Source organism: Vulpes lagopus, chromosome 18, assembly GCF_018345385.1.
Source record: "Vulpes lagopus strain Blue_001 chromosome 18, ASM1834538v1, whole genome shotgun sequence".
In the NCBI taxonomy this organism is placed as follows: Eukaryota; Metazoa; Chordata; class Mammalia; order Carnivora; family Canidae; genus Vulpes; species Vulpes lagopus.
Genome location: NC_054841.1, coordinates 9,823,783 through 9,840,662, shown reverse-complemented (window position 1 = coordinate 9,840,662; position 16,880 = coordinate 9,823,783). Strand labels below are relative to the sequence as shown.

The window sequence follows — 16,880 nt, the reverse complement described above, 5'->3', positions numbered from 1 at the left end:
GCTCTACAATGCACCGGTGCTATTTCATTCGTCACCGGCCATGAAAGATCCTTAGGGCAGTGCGCAGATTTACTGGTATGTTAACCAGGAATTCTACAGCAGTGAGGTTCTAACTATAGTTAGGAGCCCCTGGGAATCCTGAGAGGCACCATCCTGCCCCTGATGCCAACAGGAAAGGACTGTGGTATGGGTTCTCAGTAAGACGAGAAGTCTCAGGAGGCCCTGTGCAGAGGAACGATACACCCGCCTTACCTTCTAGCTTTACGTTAGGCACCTTGTTGAGGCCTCTTAAGATACCGAGCTTCCCTCCAAAGAGCACCCCACCTGCACTTCGCTCGGCCACATGACTTGAAACAACAGGTGCTCTAGGCCCCCCGGGACCCTGTCCCATCAGCCCTCCTTCACAACTGACATCCCACATCCAGCCCCCAAGGGCCTCTGATTTGAGAGCCCTCCAAGGACACCAATGTCAGTCTGTCCTTCTGCAGGAAAGCTACTCACGGCAGCAGTGGGGAGCCTCTGCGTGCAGGCCACGGGGAGCCGCAGCTTCCAATCTGTCTCCCCGTCCAGCTGATCCGTCCGCAAGAAACAAGACCCTGTGGGATGAGGGTGGGCACTGTCTATCTGCTTTCGATTCAAGGATCCTTCGCCTGGCAGCTCTGAGTAGTTCCTGCTCTGGCCTTTGTAAAACTCCAAACTGATGGCCAACAACCAAAAGGGAAAACGAATGCCCCACTTCCCACTCCCTCTGTAAGCTCTCGGGTCAGAAGATCTGAATTCAAATCCGCACTCCATCATTCACTCACAGTAGGAACCTGGGCTGGTTTCTTGATGTTGCTAAACACCAGCGGGCCCTGTCTACAACATGAGGAGGAACACAGACCTCAGGAGCTTGCTGTAAAGAGTTAGGGTGCCAGAACCTGCAGCATGGTGGCTAGCACAGAGCAGCTGGCGTTCAAGGCCATTCTGGGCAGAGATATGGACTCCTTGTCAGGTAGGAGCCAGACTCCTGGGTTCAAGACCAGCTGCACCACTCACTACTTGGGTTTCCCTGAGTGTAAAAATGGGCAGAACAGCACCAACCTCACATAGTGAGGACTCCACAGCGGATCCTGGCAGACTGCTCAAAGTGCAGAAAGTGCTACAAAAGCACGTGCTCGTTACCCACTTGCATGTGGATGCCTATTTCAGTCTGATGTGCAAGTCCCAGCAATGAGTCAGCTGTGTATCTCATCAGACCCAGAAGGCAGTGAATTCGCAGATACTGCAGCTGAGAGCTCTGGGCACTGTCCAGGAAAAGCATGTCTAATCTTTTGAGGGGGGAACAGGGGAGGGAGCACTTCAGGGACCCTAATCCATAATGCTCTATCTTCACAGACAAGGACATGAGAACCAACTGAGGACAAAGCAGCAGATTTTAAAAGAAGACTTTTAATCTAGCATCCTCTTCTTCATCTCTGGATACTTTAATTGATCATTAGCATAAAATTTCATGTATACTTTTATTTGACTCATAATAAAGTAGGTTCCAGGAGTCTTGAAGAATACAAATGTGATTTTTTTTTTCAGATGGTCAAAGATCTGATTGTGTCTGTACGTGAGAGAAAAACAGCCTTATTTCCTCAAAACAGCTTAAATTTAAAAAAAAAAAAAAAGGAGATTTAGAGTCAACAGATGGGGTGGGCAGGCCATGGGGTCAACCACACTGGGAAAGAACTGGGAATGAGTAGGTCTTGTAGGAGCCTTGAGCAGCCCGCTCAGGTCTAAGGGGGCTGTGAGAATAAATAAATTGAGGGGTAAGGGTAGGCATGGCCCAAGAGGCCACCTACCTCTCTCTGTCCCCAACTTCTCTACGGTCACACATCTCCTGGTGTTTCCTCAGAAGAGAGAGAGGGTTTCCGTGTGCTTCCATTTGTGGGATGCGCTTCCCGATCCTGCCAAGCCCTGAAGGTGAGCCCAACAGCAGCCCAGGGAGGAAAACCATGGCCACTGCGTGCGGATCCCCCAGCAGGGACTCGGCCTGGGTCCGACTAACTGTATCTTTATGATGATCAAAATCTATTGACCTGCGAGCACCCAAAACGTCTGTTGGTTTTGTTGGTTTTTGTTTTTTTTTTTAAAAAAAGACGGCTCTATTAAAAGAGATGTTTTTGATTTGCCTCCATGGCTCCGAAATGATCATCTACTTCTGTTCCATTTTCAAATGATTATTTTGCCAAATTACCACTGAAAGGTTAATGGTTATTTTCAAAATTGATGCCAGATGTTTACCGTTTTTTTCTGATGTCCTCAGGAAGATCATGTCAGCAGGGACCCGCTGGTTCTGTGTAATGAAAAGAAAGACTGTTACGGTGAATAGCCGTGTGTGGGGTTTCCGCTCCCCGCCCCGGGCCCCTCGGCGGGGAGGGGGGCCGCCGAGACCCACAGCCTCATTCACGTCTCTGCCTTTGTCACAGACAGATTTGAGGATTTATTTTGTTTTGAATCCGAAAAATCTTGCACGCTGCTGTTACTTGACTAATCCCCGATTGAAATCTTATCTCGGAAAGAGAGCTGCTAGTTTTCTGGAGAATCCAACCATCACCTCCTGAAATTCCAGCCAGAAGGGCCGGGGCCCTACAGCCGGCGACCCTCGCTGGCCCTCTTCCAGGCGGTCTGCTGAAACCAAAGACACACACGCTCCGCTCACGCTTTCTGCTCCTACCAATTTTCTGGCTTGATGTTTGGCTTTGAGTGGAATTTTAATAAGGAAGTCAAGTAGTAAGGAGCAACAAAAGCCATTCTCCATGTAAGCCAACGGCAGCCCCGATTTAATTATGAACAGAAAAGTATGTAATAACATAAAGGGTTTGTGTGGTTCTTCAGAGCTGCCACCCAGAAGAGCTTCACTTTACCTCAAATCGACTTTGAGTTCTTGGATTTAATCCTTTTAAGAGAGCATAGTTCACTTCCTACAGAAACAAGTTACCATACAATCCTTTTCTAATCAAATATTATTCCAAGCCTCTGCAGGGCCACCCCCAAAACCCACTGCCTTCCAAACAGGCGGCAAAAAGAGATGTGAGTGTTTGCTGAAGTCACAAATGTATTAATGGTGCTATTTTTTAAAAACGCATTTTCAGGCCTTCTTATTATTCTCATATTATACTTCATCCCTGCTCCCTACAAAATGACAGGAAAACACGATGTTTAAGTCAAAGAACGCAAACTAAAATTGCTCAAATGGTAAATGACAAATATTTCTATATGCATATGTAGCAAGCAAACTTCTAGGAAAGATTTTATGGCAAGTTTTTTTTTTTTTTTTTTTTTGCTTTTTTTCTTTTTAAAGACACCAAAACAAATACATCAAATACAAAATCAAAATTTGTACTTGTGTTTTGTAAGCAGAATTTTTGGCTAACCAGCATACGTACACTTGAAAAAGTATTCTTTGTGGGTGTCTCATGGCAAAGAAATCTTCCTCCCCAGGCAAAGCTGTAGGAGAGAATCCCAAAAAGCTTACATTGAGTTCATCTACCAGATAAACAAATTACATGCGAGGATTTATGAAGTGGTTCAATGACTTCCCATTTACACACTCACACAGCAACCACTCACAAACCACAGGATCCCACCTACCTTCTCAACGATGATAAGATCTCCAACCTGGATGTTGGAGCTCTTCACCTTCACCGTCCCTGCAAGGAAAGAGGTCTAAGATACATCATGTATGAATGCGTTTCAAGTCCTCGTGCCTTTGTAGAGTGCCCACGAGCCTGCGAGGTCAACATGGCACACCCAGAAGGATGTCTCTCCCTGGCCCAGCCAAGCTCATCAGCATCGCCTGCCTCTCCAGGGAGAGATTCAGCTGCTACAGAGATGACTCCAGGAATGAATCCCCACCTCTGAGAGCCCAGGGGCATCTCACCCACTCACAGAAGGCCTTCTGTCTTAATGGCACCTTAGAGGCTTTTCTGAGTTGGTACCGTGAGATCCATTCAACCTCCAAACCAAAGAAAGCAAAAAACAGCACAGAAAAGGGGAATAAAATTAAGAGTCAGATCCATGGACAGAAGGCCAACTCTCTCTCTCTTTATTTTTTAAGATTTTATTTATTTGAGAGTGGGGGAGAGCGAGCGAGCACGTGTGCACACTTGTGTGGGGCGAGAGGCAGAGGGAGAAATTCACAAGCAGACTCTGCTGAGCATGGAGCCCAACGACAATGTGGGGCTTCATCTCGTGACCCAGAGATCATGACGAGGGCCGAGATCATGAGATCACGCTAAACTGACCGAGCCACCCCGACCCCCTGAGAAGGTCAACTCTTAATTTTCAAAACCACTGAAAAGAAATCATCCTGAAATGATTGATTTTTTTTTTAAATTTGTGGTTGCTATATATTATATGTGATTATGATCAGACCACACAACTTCAGCTTAATGTTTATCTAGATAAACAGGAACAGCTAACAGTAAACACTACACCTGCAATAAGCACTGTATATATAGTGACACAGGGACAGCTTCCTTTAGTTTTCACATTGACCATCAGAAACGGGTATTATCGTCTGAAGTTTTCAGACAAAGAAAGTAAGATCGGACCTGTGCCATCCCCACCTCACTCCCCAGCCTCACAGTTAGAACAGGTCAGAGCCAGGAGACACACCCCCATCTGACTCCAGAGCATGAATTAAAACAAACAAACAAACAAACAAAAAAGACAGTGAGTTCAGTTCAACACCAAAAAACATTTACTGAGTGCTATGTCATGGGAATTCAAAGATGCAAGACAGTCCCCTTATCCTAGAAAAAAATGCTTGGTCTCCAGCAGGAGTCAACAAACATGTGCTGGTGAGGGGTCAAGGCAGTGAACACTTTAGGTTTTGTAGGCCAAGAGGCAAGGTTCCAACTCTGCCAACAATCATTCCCCATCAAAGGCTAAAAACTATTCTTAGCAACCAGGCCATACCAAAACAAACAAAACAAACAGAAAAAAATGGTGGGCTGAATTTGGCTCCCAGGCTGTAGTTTGCAAACCCATGAGCTGGTAAGAAAAAGACCCAGACAGATGCTGTTAGCACAAAATAGTGTGTAAAATAATGCAGGTGAGTCCAGGGTGCTAAGGAACAGAAAGGAGGGAAATCTTCCCTTTGGAAGAGGACCTAGAACACTGCTCAGCATACAGAAGTTTCCTGATCATGAATTCAACATTGAAGCACCATTTGCTGAATGCCTGGTGTAGGCCAGGTGATCCAGAGGTGGGGGATACAGGGAACTCACATCCCCATGGAAGGAAGGAGACAACAAGTAAATAATAAATGAAGGGATGGGAAAAGGGAGCTGCCAACATACACTCTGCAAGAGAGGGGAGACGGCAATTGGCCAGATAAAGGACACTGGTTACCAGTAACCCATGAAAGGAAAGCATGAGATGGGAGAAAGTGGTGCATGTGAGTAGTCTATGTGTGTGTGTGTGGCTACAGGTTGCACCTCCTTCAGCAGAGCCAGAAGCACCGCATGGAAGACAGGGACAGTGAGAGACAAAAGTGGAAGGGCCAGTCAGTCCTATGAACAAGCCCGGGGAGGAGATGGGCCTTGATTCTGGTGATGGGTCAAATTCTTGCACAAGGGAGCAACACCATGAAATCTTAATGTCATTGGCTTTTCATAAAAAGCCCATTTAACCTACAAACATTCAGCCGAGAAAGAAAGGAAGTAATGATGACTCTCAAGCCTCCTCAATAAAGTATAATTTTATCCAGCAATGAGAGCAAAAGTGGGACGGGCATCATGAATCTTCTATTCCCTCCCTGTACTCATTCATTCAACAAAAACCCAACATTCACAAAGTAGGATTGCTAGCTTGAGCTTCTTTACTTTTACGAAGCACTCAAAGACACTAATGAAACCATGAGTGTGCGGTTCCAGGCTTTTAGAGTTTTTCACAGTAACATATACTTTTCACATAATTCAATGTGTCTTTTTATTTTTTTTAAAGATTTTACTTATTTATTCATAGAGACACAGAGAAAGAGGCAGAGACACAGGCAGAGGGAGAAGCAGGCACCATGCAGAGAGCCTGACGTGGGACTCGATCCCGGGTCTCCAGGATCACGCCCTGGGCTGCAGGCGGCGCTAAACCGCTGAGCCACTGGGGCTGCCCCAATGTGTCTTTTTAATAATTTACCACTGTCGAGATTTTCCGTAGCATTCCAATTATCTCTGGTGAAACAACTTTTTCAAATAGGTTGCATAGGGTTTGATTTTAATTAATTCTTGCATTCAATTAAATTTTGTCATGGTAGCAGTCAGTAGAACTGGCACTAGAATGAAGGCACACAAACACTAATAATGACTTCTAGACAGAACACAGCAGGTGGTGATGAACTGGACCAACCCTCGGTTGCTCTGTGGACTTCTAGACTCTCCCAGTTTGGGCATCTCTCGCACTACGACATGAGTGTTTCACGTGCCTCATTTTCACCAAACCCAGGACTAAATTCAAGTCACGGGCCTGAGCCCTAGCCTGCTAGAGACAGAACAGAGCCTCAAAGCGTTCATTATGTCAAAACATGTGCAGAGGGAATGGACGACATCCACCAATCCAGAGTCAGAGCATTAGAAATGGGGGAAGAGAGGGACGCCTGGGTGGCTCGGTCAGTCAAGCATCTGCTTTTAACTCAGATCATGATCTGGGGTCCTGGAATCGAGCACCATTGGGCTCCCTGCTCAGCGGGGAGCCTGCTTTTCCCTCTTCCTTTGCCCCTCCCCTGCCCTGCTCATGCTCTATTGCTCTCATGCTCTCTCTCAAATAAATAAAATAAAATCTTAAATAAAGGAAAGAAAGAGAGAAAGAAAGAAAGAAAGAGAAAGAAAGAAGAAAGAAAGAGAGAAAGAAAGAAAGAAAGAGAAAGAAGAAAGAAAGAGAGAAAGAAAGAAAGAAAGAGAAGAAAGAAAGAAAGAAAGAAAGAAAGAAAGAAAGAAAGAAAGAAAGAAAGAAAGAAAGAAAGAGAGAGAAAGAAGAGAAATGGGGGAAGAGAGGGCCCAATGTACAGAATTCTTTTCCTGCCTGAAATTTCTTCTGGTCCCACTAGGGGGCAACAAAAAACATATGCTCGGACACGCTCCCCTTGTGGGGGGCGTTTGTGGAGGCGTTGCTGGAAGGAAGGAAGATCATAAATTCAACGTGGCCCTCTGTGCCAATGAACGTTTCCTTCACCTGAGCTCACCCTGGCGCTCCCAAACATAAATTTACACATTGTCTTGGGTTTTATTACAAAAATTTAAGCTTGTGCCCTGACCCAAATGATCCTTGAGTCTGTGTTCCAACCTTCAGGACCTGGCTACAGGTCTTCTATTTAACTCAAAGAGAAATATGTACGTGAAGTCTTGTTAAATCATAACCATATAGGTACACGTGTGGATGTTGGCAGGGCAGACCAATTCAGGAGGATTGTGCTGGAGGAGCTGGCGAGGGAGTCTTTCTGGGGACACAGGGAATCTACCCCTTTCTCTGGCACACATACTTTCTAAATTCTTCACAGCAATTTTTTTTATTATTATTATTAGCATGAGGTGCTCTTCTAATAAGAAAAAAAAGAATAATAAATTAAATTAGCTCAAACTTCTCAGTGACCAGACCCAGATCTTTCCCTTGTACCGCGGAGTCCTGATTTATGATCAGTTAATGTGAACTCTGCCTCCCCCGTCCATCTGCTCTACCTCAACAAAAAACCCTTTTAATCCGCTGTGCTTGCAGAGCAGATCCTGACTAGGGCCAGCAGGCCGATCCCTCACACAAGCTCTCCTACTGTATCTGTCTCAGCCAGCAGGCTCCGTCTCGGGGAAGAGGGTGGCGGGAGCCACAGGGCCTAGAGGCCCCTTGATTTCCTAGCCATGGCTCCCTTGTTAGCATATGGGTATTGGGGTGGGGGTGGGAGGATCCTGCAGCTTCAACAAAGGGGGATCCTCAGACTCTCCCGCTCTATCGAGCTCACCGCACAGCCCTGACCATAAACTTGGATCCCCCTGCCCACTGTGCCATTTGCTGGAGATCGAAAACGTGCGGTTCAGGCCTAGGTGCAGGACACCTGGTCAGTGTGTGTCCGTGTGGGTTCTCAATGAGGAACACACATAAAACCAGAAGAGCGAAAAGCAGAAAAAGTGGCAGGAAGAAAAGAGAAGGGAAAGCAGATACCAGTACAGCTGTTCCACCGTCGACTGGGCTTTCCGCCAGGTACCACGGTCGGCTGTGGACGTGTGAGTAAAGGCCCTCGTGGTGGCCAGGCTGCCGGGGCCAGGGTGGTGGAGGGAAGCGGGAGAAAAAGGGGACAAAGGGAGCCTGACTCACGCCGGCATTTCAGGGGCTGGGATGAAGTCGCTGAATGAAAAACACTTCAGATTGCGCAGAGGGCTCCAAGCACATGTCTAAACTTACATTAACCGCCAGTTCTGAATTTCTACAGACTTCTTGCAAAATAAAGAGCAAAATGCTGATGCTCTCTGGCAGAGCTCCTCGTCTACCTAACAAAACCAGCACATCTCCAGCAAGCATCACCCATCTCCAAAGAGAGGACAGTCCCCTACTGCCCATCCTCCGACTGGAAGAAAATACTCTCCCAACACCCCACTGAGAAGTCAGGGACACGCTTCCCAAGCCCCTCTTCTTCCCTTCTTCCTTTCACCTTCCTTGAGGTTCCTAAGGTGGAAAGAGAGGTAGGCCCCTGGGTGAGCGACCTATGTATTCACCACGGGCACCCCCCTCGGGTGAATGACCCGTTGTCATCTTAAAATTCTTAATAACTTTTCAACAACGGGCCCTTGCAGACTCATTTTGCAGGGGGTCCCACAAATGACGTAGCTGCCCCTGAACAAAAGTCGAAACACCCAGGAACATCTTCAGTACACGGTGCACAGGAAAACCTGGCCCCCTTCGGAGAACTGGACGCCACTTCCCTCTCCCCAGACCGCTCTTCTCTTCTGCTTCCTCTAACACCCAGCCTCCCACCTCCAGCCTCTGGGATTTTTAGATACATTTGCAGAAACTTTACAGAAGTTGGCTAAGAGATTTTTACAGAGGTTAAGTGGAAAACTGTCTGCTGGCCACATCCTAAATCATTAAATGCCTTCTATAAAATAAATTTATCCCTTTCGGCTTTCGACACTTTACCCGAGTCACCTCTGAGCCAGAGTTTATAACAGGGAACAAAATTCCAATTACAAGAGCTGTTTATTTCTGTAGAGATGGACCCCAAGCCTTTCATAAGCAAAGCTATTGAGCCCAAACCATGCTTTTCATGGATGACAGCTTCAGAATAAGAGCAGTTTGTCTACATTGCAGGGAGAAACCAGATGTTTCCCTTGAGTCGAAACAAGCAAATGACAATTCAGTCAAACGGCGGAACAGCCCGCAAAAAAAAAGAGAATTTTTAAAAATAAATTCCGGGGCACTCGTATGTGTGGGCCTCTGTTTTGACCCCAAACACCTCCAGCCCTACTTCTATTTTTCATCGTGCATGCAGGACATTGATTGCTTCTGGAGAGCTTGAGCAGCAATCTCTATGCACCAACCCTGGTTAATGGATTACTCTTGAGCTCACACTCTGTGACAGTGATGAGTTGTAAATTCTACAGCGTGTGTACATTTCCTGGGGTTGACATTAAAACGCCTCTGCAGACCCAGCAGAGTTCATAGGTTTAAAGTTGAAATTTTCATATTCCAAGAGACTTGTCTGCATTCCCCAGAGCCTAAGAAAAGACTTATTTGAAAACAGGCAAAGGGTTGAAAAGTATTATTATAAATTCCACGGCCGCTTCCTGGGGCTTTTGTTTAAAATAGGGGGAACTTAAAAAAGAAAGGCTGAGGCTTAAATGTAACAAGTTTATACCCAACAGAGGCTTTTAAAATAAATATATAAATGGTCCTCCCTGCTTCTGGTGCCCAATAATGAAGAAACAGACCCACACCCCGGCGGTGGGGGAGGGAATACCTTTTGGGAAAGATAACAGTGCAATGTGCATGTGAGATTGTTTTCAGAGGTTTTGGGGGGTTTTTTGTTTTGTTTTTTTTTGTTTTTTAATTAATAGATCAGTTCACCAACGATTTGTAATAAAGTGAAACTGAGTGCTTTGAAAAAACAAAGAAATGTATGAGTCTGAAACAACTTTGCCTCTGTCGGAGAACGTGTGAGAAAATGTCTGGCAAGATCTGTCTTAAAGGAGACTTGTAAAAACGAATGCTGTGAATCTCTTTTTTTTTTTTTTTAAGATTTTATTTAGGGATCCCTGGGTGGCGCAGCGGTTTGGCGCCTGTCTTTGGCCCAGGGCGCGATCCTGGAGACCCGGGATCGAATCCCACATCGGGCTCCCGGCGCATGGAGCCTGCTTCTCCCTCTGCCTGTGTCTCTGCCTCTCTCTCTTTCTCTCTGTATGACTATCATAAATAAAAAATTAAAAAAAAAAAAAATTAAAAAAAAAAATTTAAGATTTTATTTATTTATTCATGAGAGACACAGAGAGACAGAGACATAGGCAGAGGGAGAAGCAGGCTCCCTGCAAGGAGCCTGATGTGGGACTCGATCCTGGGACTCCAGGATCACGCCCTGGGCCAAAGGCAGTCACTCAACTGCTGAGCCACCCAGGCATCCCTGAATGCTCTGAATCTTAATGAGAGAAGTTTGGGCAGAGGAATTCTCCGCTTCCTGAACCATCTTTGAGTTCCTTGGCAAAGGACTTTTGCAGTACTCTTACTGCAGTTAATATCAAAAAAGACCATCACTGTATTTCTCTTCTCTAAAAAAAAAAAAAGAAAAAAAAAGAAAACAAGGACGTCCCATCAGGCCAGGGACAGCTTAGTGTTGGGCACCTTACAGATTTGACCTTTTCTTCCAGCCCAGAGGCCTCAGCTGCAACCAAGTCATGCCAGGTCCTTGATGGGGGCCCAGGAGTCTAAGAGCGTGATCCCCCTCTTTGCATTACTGGAGCGGGAGGTACTATGGTACTACAGCAGCACTGTATGTCTCACACCTGGCACCGTTCAATCCAGATGTCAGTTGAGAAGGGAAGTCATTTGGGAATATCCCAGAAGTCTGGAACTGGGGGTCCCAGTGATCAACACAAGTTCTACTTGGTGAATGTCGATTACAGCAAACTGAAGAGGGCCCAGACTCCTAAATGAAATGGTTCACTCTAAAGATGCTTAGAAGGAAGATCTTCCGGAAGCCAGCTGCACGATTTTCCACTTACCCAGGAAATATTTTCCCTCTAAATGCCTAAACCATGTTGGTGTATTGTCTTGGGGTTGACACTGATTAATAAATATCTGAAACTTAAAACAAATAAAATAATACTTTAAAAATAAATAAATAAAATTAAAAAGTATAAAACATATCTTAGTGTTCTCTCACTTTGACAACACAAATGGCACTTATGTTTAAGAATACAGAATTTCAATTTAGTTAACGCACGAGCTAAACACTGCCCCATTAATGAACACATGCAATTTCCCTACACTAGCCTACTTTCTCCTGATAAACTCCAACGGGATAAAACTGCCGAAGAGAAAAACACCTACATCCTTTGACCTCAAAATTCAGTCATGTGAACCGCAATCTTAAATAGTCCAAAAATAGATCTTGAATTAAACTGGGAAAAAAAAAAAGATACCACTCTTAAGAGGAGGTGAGGTCCTGAGGTTATTCTGTACCTGGGAAAGGGTGAGCAGAGCACCTGGAAAGATGGACAACTACCTGAGTAAAAAGATAGATACCAGCTGGTCGTTAACACCACATCGTACTCCAAAACTGAAGATGGGAGGGATTCTCTCCGTTTCATGGAGACCTTCAGCCTATGACTCCTGGCTCTCGATGTGTCCAGATGTCCCCAGCAGGAAAGAAGCACCAGCACTTGTGCTAATTGTACCTCTATTTGCACTTTCTTTCAAAGCTAATTATCTGCGTGACACGTTTAGCCCAGGATCACAGGTTAGTCTGGGAAAACATTCCTGGTTAGAAGACCCTCGGAATTCCTCTGGTGAAAATGCAAATCCGACTGCCCTCACCACCTGTGATAATCCAGCAAACCCCTCCAGCCTCAGAATTAAACTTCTGGTTTGGGCAAGGCACACAGAAAGAGAAACAATCCATTTACTAATTATTCCTTCCTCATTCAACCCCAATCTCTGCCAGTAATCAGACGTTTTGCTGGGTCTGCTCCCACGTCAAGAACCCTGTCATCTGGGGCACCTGGGTGGCTGGTTGAGTGTTTGCCTTTGGCTCAGGTCTTGGCCCTGGGGTCCTGGAATCAAGTGCCGCATTGGGCTCCCTGAGGGGAGCCTGCTTCTCTCTCTGCCTCTCTGTGTGTCTCTCATGAGTGAATAAATAAAATCTTAAAAAAAAAAAAAAAAAACTCTGTCTTCTTTGACTTTGGTATTTCTAGTACCTCTGAATGCTGCCAGAGAAGACAGCCCTATAAAACTCCTAAGAACCTCCCTCCGCTCTCTGATCATGTTACAAATGTGGATTTCAAGGAGAAGGTGAGGGGACGCTTATTTATCTGAAAGCATGATCCCTACTGAGCTTTCAACAACTTTGTCTAAAAATAAGTTTGTCCATCCCAGAAAGGATGCTTGGGACGCCTGGATGGCTCAGTCTGTTAAGCATCTGACTCCTGATTTAGGCTCAGTTCGTCATCCCGCTGGTCCTGATATCAAACCCGGTTGGGCTCCACGCTCAGCAGGGAGTCTGATTCTCTCCCTCTGCCCCTGCCCCTACTCTCCCTTCTACTAAATCAATAAATCTTAAAAAAAAAAAAAAAAATGAGGATGCTGGATTAATAGATTCCTTTGGACTCAGAAACATGTTTTAAAATAATTTAAATCTAAAACCCCTCCTGTAGCATATGTGCTAAGGCTGAACATCACAGCTATTGGTGAGATATTCCAACTCCTGGCACATCGTAGGTGCCTGGACCTAAAGGCTTAGGATGTGCATTCAGATAAGCCAAGGTTCGAGTCACAGCCCCACCCTTACCGAGCTGAGATGAGGCACCTTCCTGAGCCCTCTCACTTTCCATCTGTAAAAGCCACCTCCACACGGCTATTTAAGAACTTACACACTAGACCTTGTCCAGCATCTATAGCTGGCTTACGGTGGGTAATCTTTCATTTTTTTCTATGGTTTTCCAATTTTGACAGAATTTTTCAAATACTTCCAACGCCATCTACTCGCTGTAGCATGCCCTTGTACAGAGATTCCTAGACCATAGAATGAACTTTCCCACAGTGTCAGGCCCATCATTGCCTACGTGGTCTTCTCCTCTGTTCTCCCAAGAAGGAGACTCAGGAAATATGGCCTAAATGGGAAGAGCAAGATAGAACCAGAATTGGGCGTAAGCGATCCACACTCCCAGCCATCACACCTGTGGCCACTGGAAGACTCTTCACCAGAGCCACTTCATGCATGTGTGATCTGGGTACTAGCACGGGGCCCCATGCTCAGAAGGCTCCTGTACTTGGTTTCATGCTCGCCTGCTGCCATCTTGAATTCTTAATTTTTGAACAAGGGTCCCCTGTACTCATTTAGCATTGACCACCACAAACACGCAGCCAGTCCTGCCCTCTTCCACCCTGCAAGATTTAAGATGAGATCACTTCTTTTGAGAAGATGTATCAGCTCCTCTCTGACGGGGTCCCATAACCTCCCATGACCACTGGCTCATACTTCATTTATTCAAATCCATCAGCATTTAATGGACCCCTGCTACAATACCATCCCCATTGCCTTTCTTGAGCATACAGCAACTCCCAGGTACAGTGTTACATTCTTTCATATAAGAGTTATACAGAGAGCAACTCTCAAAAGGTAGGCACTATTATTATCTCCAATTTACTGACAGGTTAAGGACCTGCCCACAGAGCAGGGTGCAGGTGGAAGCAGGACTCGTGAATCCAGGCAGAGCACAGGCTCAGAACCACTTTCTTCAACTGCCAGGCACTGTGCTGAGAACAAGGAATACAGTGATCAAGAAAGGGGACACTCTCTGTAAGAACCACCCCACTCCCACCCCTAATGTAAAATTATTAGTTGCATTTTTAAATTATCTATTTAAATGTCTAGATACAGGCAGCCTGGGTGGCTCAGTGGTTTAGCGCCGCCTTTAGCCCAGGGCGTGATCCTGGAGACCCGGGATTGTGGAGCCTGCTTCTCCCTGTCTGTGTCTCTGCCTCTCTCTCTCTCATGAATAAATAAAAATCTTTATTTTTTTTTAAATTTTTTTTTAATTTTTATTTATTTATGATAGTCACAGAGAGAGAGAGAGAGGCAGAGACACAGGCAGAGGGAGAAGTAGGCTCCATGCACCGGGAGCCCGACGTGGGACTCGATCCCGAGTCTCCAGGATCGTGCCCTGGGCCAAAGGCAGGTGCTAAACCGCTGCGCCACCCAGGGATCCCCAATAAAAATCTTTAAAAATAAATAAATAAACATCTAGATACTTCACTAAATTATGAATTCCCAGAATCCCCAGCCCTGTGTTTATCTCTATAATATGGAAACTGATCATAAACTTGAGACAGGTGGTAGTCAAAAAAAAATTTTTTTTTAGTCAAAAAAATTCTTAAGAAAATGAATAAAAGGTCATTTTGACATGAGGTATTAAAATACTTCAAATAGGGATCCCTGGGTGGCGCAGCGGTTTAGCGCCTGCCTTTGGCCCAGGGCGCGATCCTGGAGACCCGGGATCGAATCCCACGTCGGGCTCCCGGTGCATGGAGCCTGCTTCTCCCTCTGCCTGTGTCTCTGCCCCTCTCTCTCTCTCTCTCTCTGTGACTATCATACATAAAAAAATAAATAAATAAATAAAAAATAAAACCTGAGTGCATCCTGGGCCCTCCGTGGTCCAGTCTATTCAGAGATTCACATTAAAACAATGCCCAGTATAGCAACCAAACTACATAATAAACATTTAAAAAAAAAATACTTCAAATATTTCTTATTAAACTGTGACAAGGATATTAAAAATTAATCTAATTCGTGTGTTTTTTTAAACAAATTATTTGAATGAAATAAGATGCTCTAAGTGGAAGTAGCAATTAACCAAAAAAACCCAAAAAAGTATCAACTATTTTTCCTCACAGCGATGAGTGCCTTACTTTCAGGGTTTTTAGTTGTTTAGAATCTACTTTTTTCTCAAAGTTTGAAATTTTTTTTTTTTTTTCAAAGTTTGAAATTTTTTCAATTTGATTACTATACTGCCTCTAAAACTCTGGCAAAGTCCCAACAAGAATCTGTGCCATTGGCTTTCCTAAAACCACATTAAATTCTTGTCATGAATCTAATTTTCACAAATCAGACAAACACAAATTGAGGGACAAGCTACAAAGCAACCTTCCTGAAACTGGCCAGTCCTTTTCAAAATGTCAATGTCATATCAAAGAAAACCAAGGAGATCAAGGAACAAGGACAATTAAATGCCACTGGCAAACCTGTACTGATTTCTGCACCAGGAAAAAAAAATGCTGTTTAAAACAAGATATTTTAGGCACTGGAGGGGGCAGGGGCCAAAAAAAAAAACAAAAAAAAAAACAAACCCAGGACATTTCAGGAACAAATCGTAAATTTTGAGTAAAGACTGCAGATTAGGGGATCCCTGGGTGGTGCAGCGGTTTGGCGCCTGCCTTTGGCCCAGGGCACGATCTTGGAGACCCGGGATCGAGTCCCACGTCGGGCTCCCGGTGCATGGAGCCTGCTTCTCCCTCTGCCTGTGTCTCTGCCTCTCTCTCTCTCTCTGTGACTATCATAAATAAATTTTAAGAAAAAAAAAAAAAAAAAAAGACTGCAGATTAGAGTAATAGTAATGTACCAATGTTGCATCTCCTGATTTTGATAATTGTACTGTGTTATGTGAGAGAAATACCCTATTAGCAATTAAGAACTGAAGTATTTAGGGATAAAGGAAATAATGTCTGTAACTTAATTCTCTAATGAGAGAGAGAATATTAAAAGGCAAACGTGGCAAAATGTTAACAATGGATAGAAGAGCATGTGGGAGTTCACCACATGGTTTTTTAACCTTTTTTTCCTAGTTAGAAATTATTACCCCCCAACTTTTAAAAACTGTATCAGCACAAGTACTGCTATTATTAATCAGGAAATGATGCAGAAGGCAGGTTAATATTGTAGCCTGTAACCTAGCGATCGGGACTTGGTATCTTGGCTTCTAAAGGTTTCTGAACTCTAAAATACTAGTCTTAAAAAAGGAAACAGTCCTGTGTGGACATACATATGTATATTTGTTTCATTTTGCATTGAAACTTAGTAAAGGAAGACCTTGGTGAAAAGCCTCACTGGAGAAAATTAGTAAATAATTAAACAGTGAGGTCAAAAAGGCTTCTTTCTCTTCCTCTCTCTGAAATCTTCTAGTTGGGGCTTCCTTCTCTCACCCTTCCCCACCCCCTAAAATGTATCAAATAACTAAACTCACCTCCATCACTTTCTGAGTTGACAGTTTCTTCAGTGCTTTTTTGGGGCTTTCAGAACAAATGGTCGAGCAGGGGCTGGGTTAATATTCAGAACTCTGCTCGGTTTCCCCTACTGTTGCATTGGCATGACAATGGAAACCACCGGCCACAAAAGGAGACCAACAAAGGAAGACAAGTTTTTAATGCTGGAGCCATCTGCCAATTCTCCTTAGGATCTTTCCAAGAACTGAGTGAAGATAAAGCAGGAGCTGAGAAGGGGGTCTGCAGGGGAGGGCAGAAAAATCATTCACGGGAAAAGCAATTGCAATATGAAAAGAACCAAAGAAGGTTTGGAGCCCGGATAGATGAATGAATGGAATCCCTCTAAAGAGATCCACCGTACCCTCTCGAAAGGGGCTTTTGTCGGTTGCCTAGCATTTTAA

The 16,880-nt window shown here is 44.7% G+C and overlaps 1 protein-coding gene across 2 annotated transcripts in view; it reads right to left on the bottom strand.

Annotated features, from left to right (window-relative positions):
* ATP9A (ATPase phospholipid transporting 9A (putative)) overlaps positions 1-16,880 on the bottom strand; it is a 132,353-nt gene that overhangs the window by 74,383 nt on the left and 41,090 nt on the right. For both annotated transcript variants that reach the window (XM_041732466.1, XM_041732467.1), the window contains exons 5-7: positions 3,622-3,680; positions 2,272-2,323; positions 502-596 (exon numbers count right to left, since the gene is read on the bottom strand). In XM_041732466.1, the coding sequence (XP_041588400.1) occupies positions 502-596; positions 2,272-2,323; positions 3,622-3,680 (206 nt within the window). The remainder of the gene's footprint in view (positions 1-501; positions 597-2,271; positions 2,324-3,621; positions 3,681-16,880) is intronic.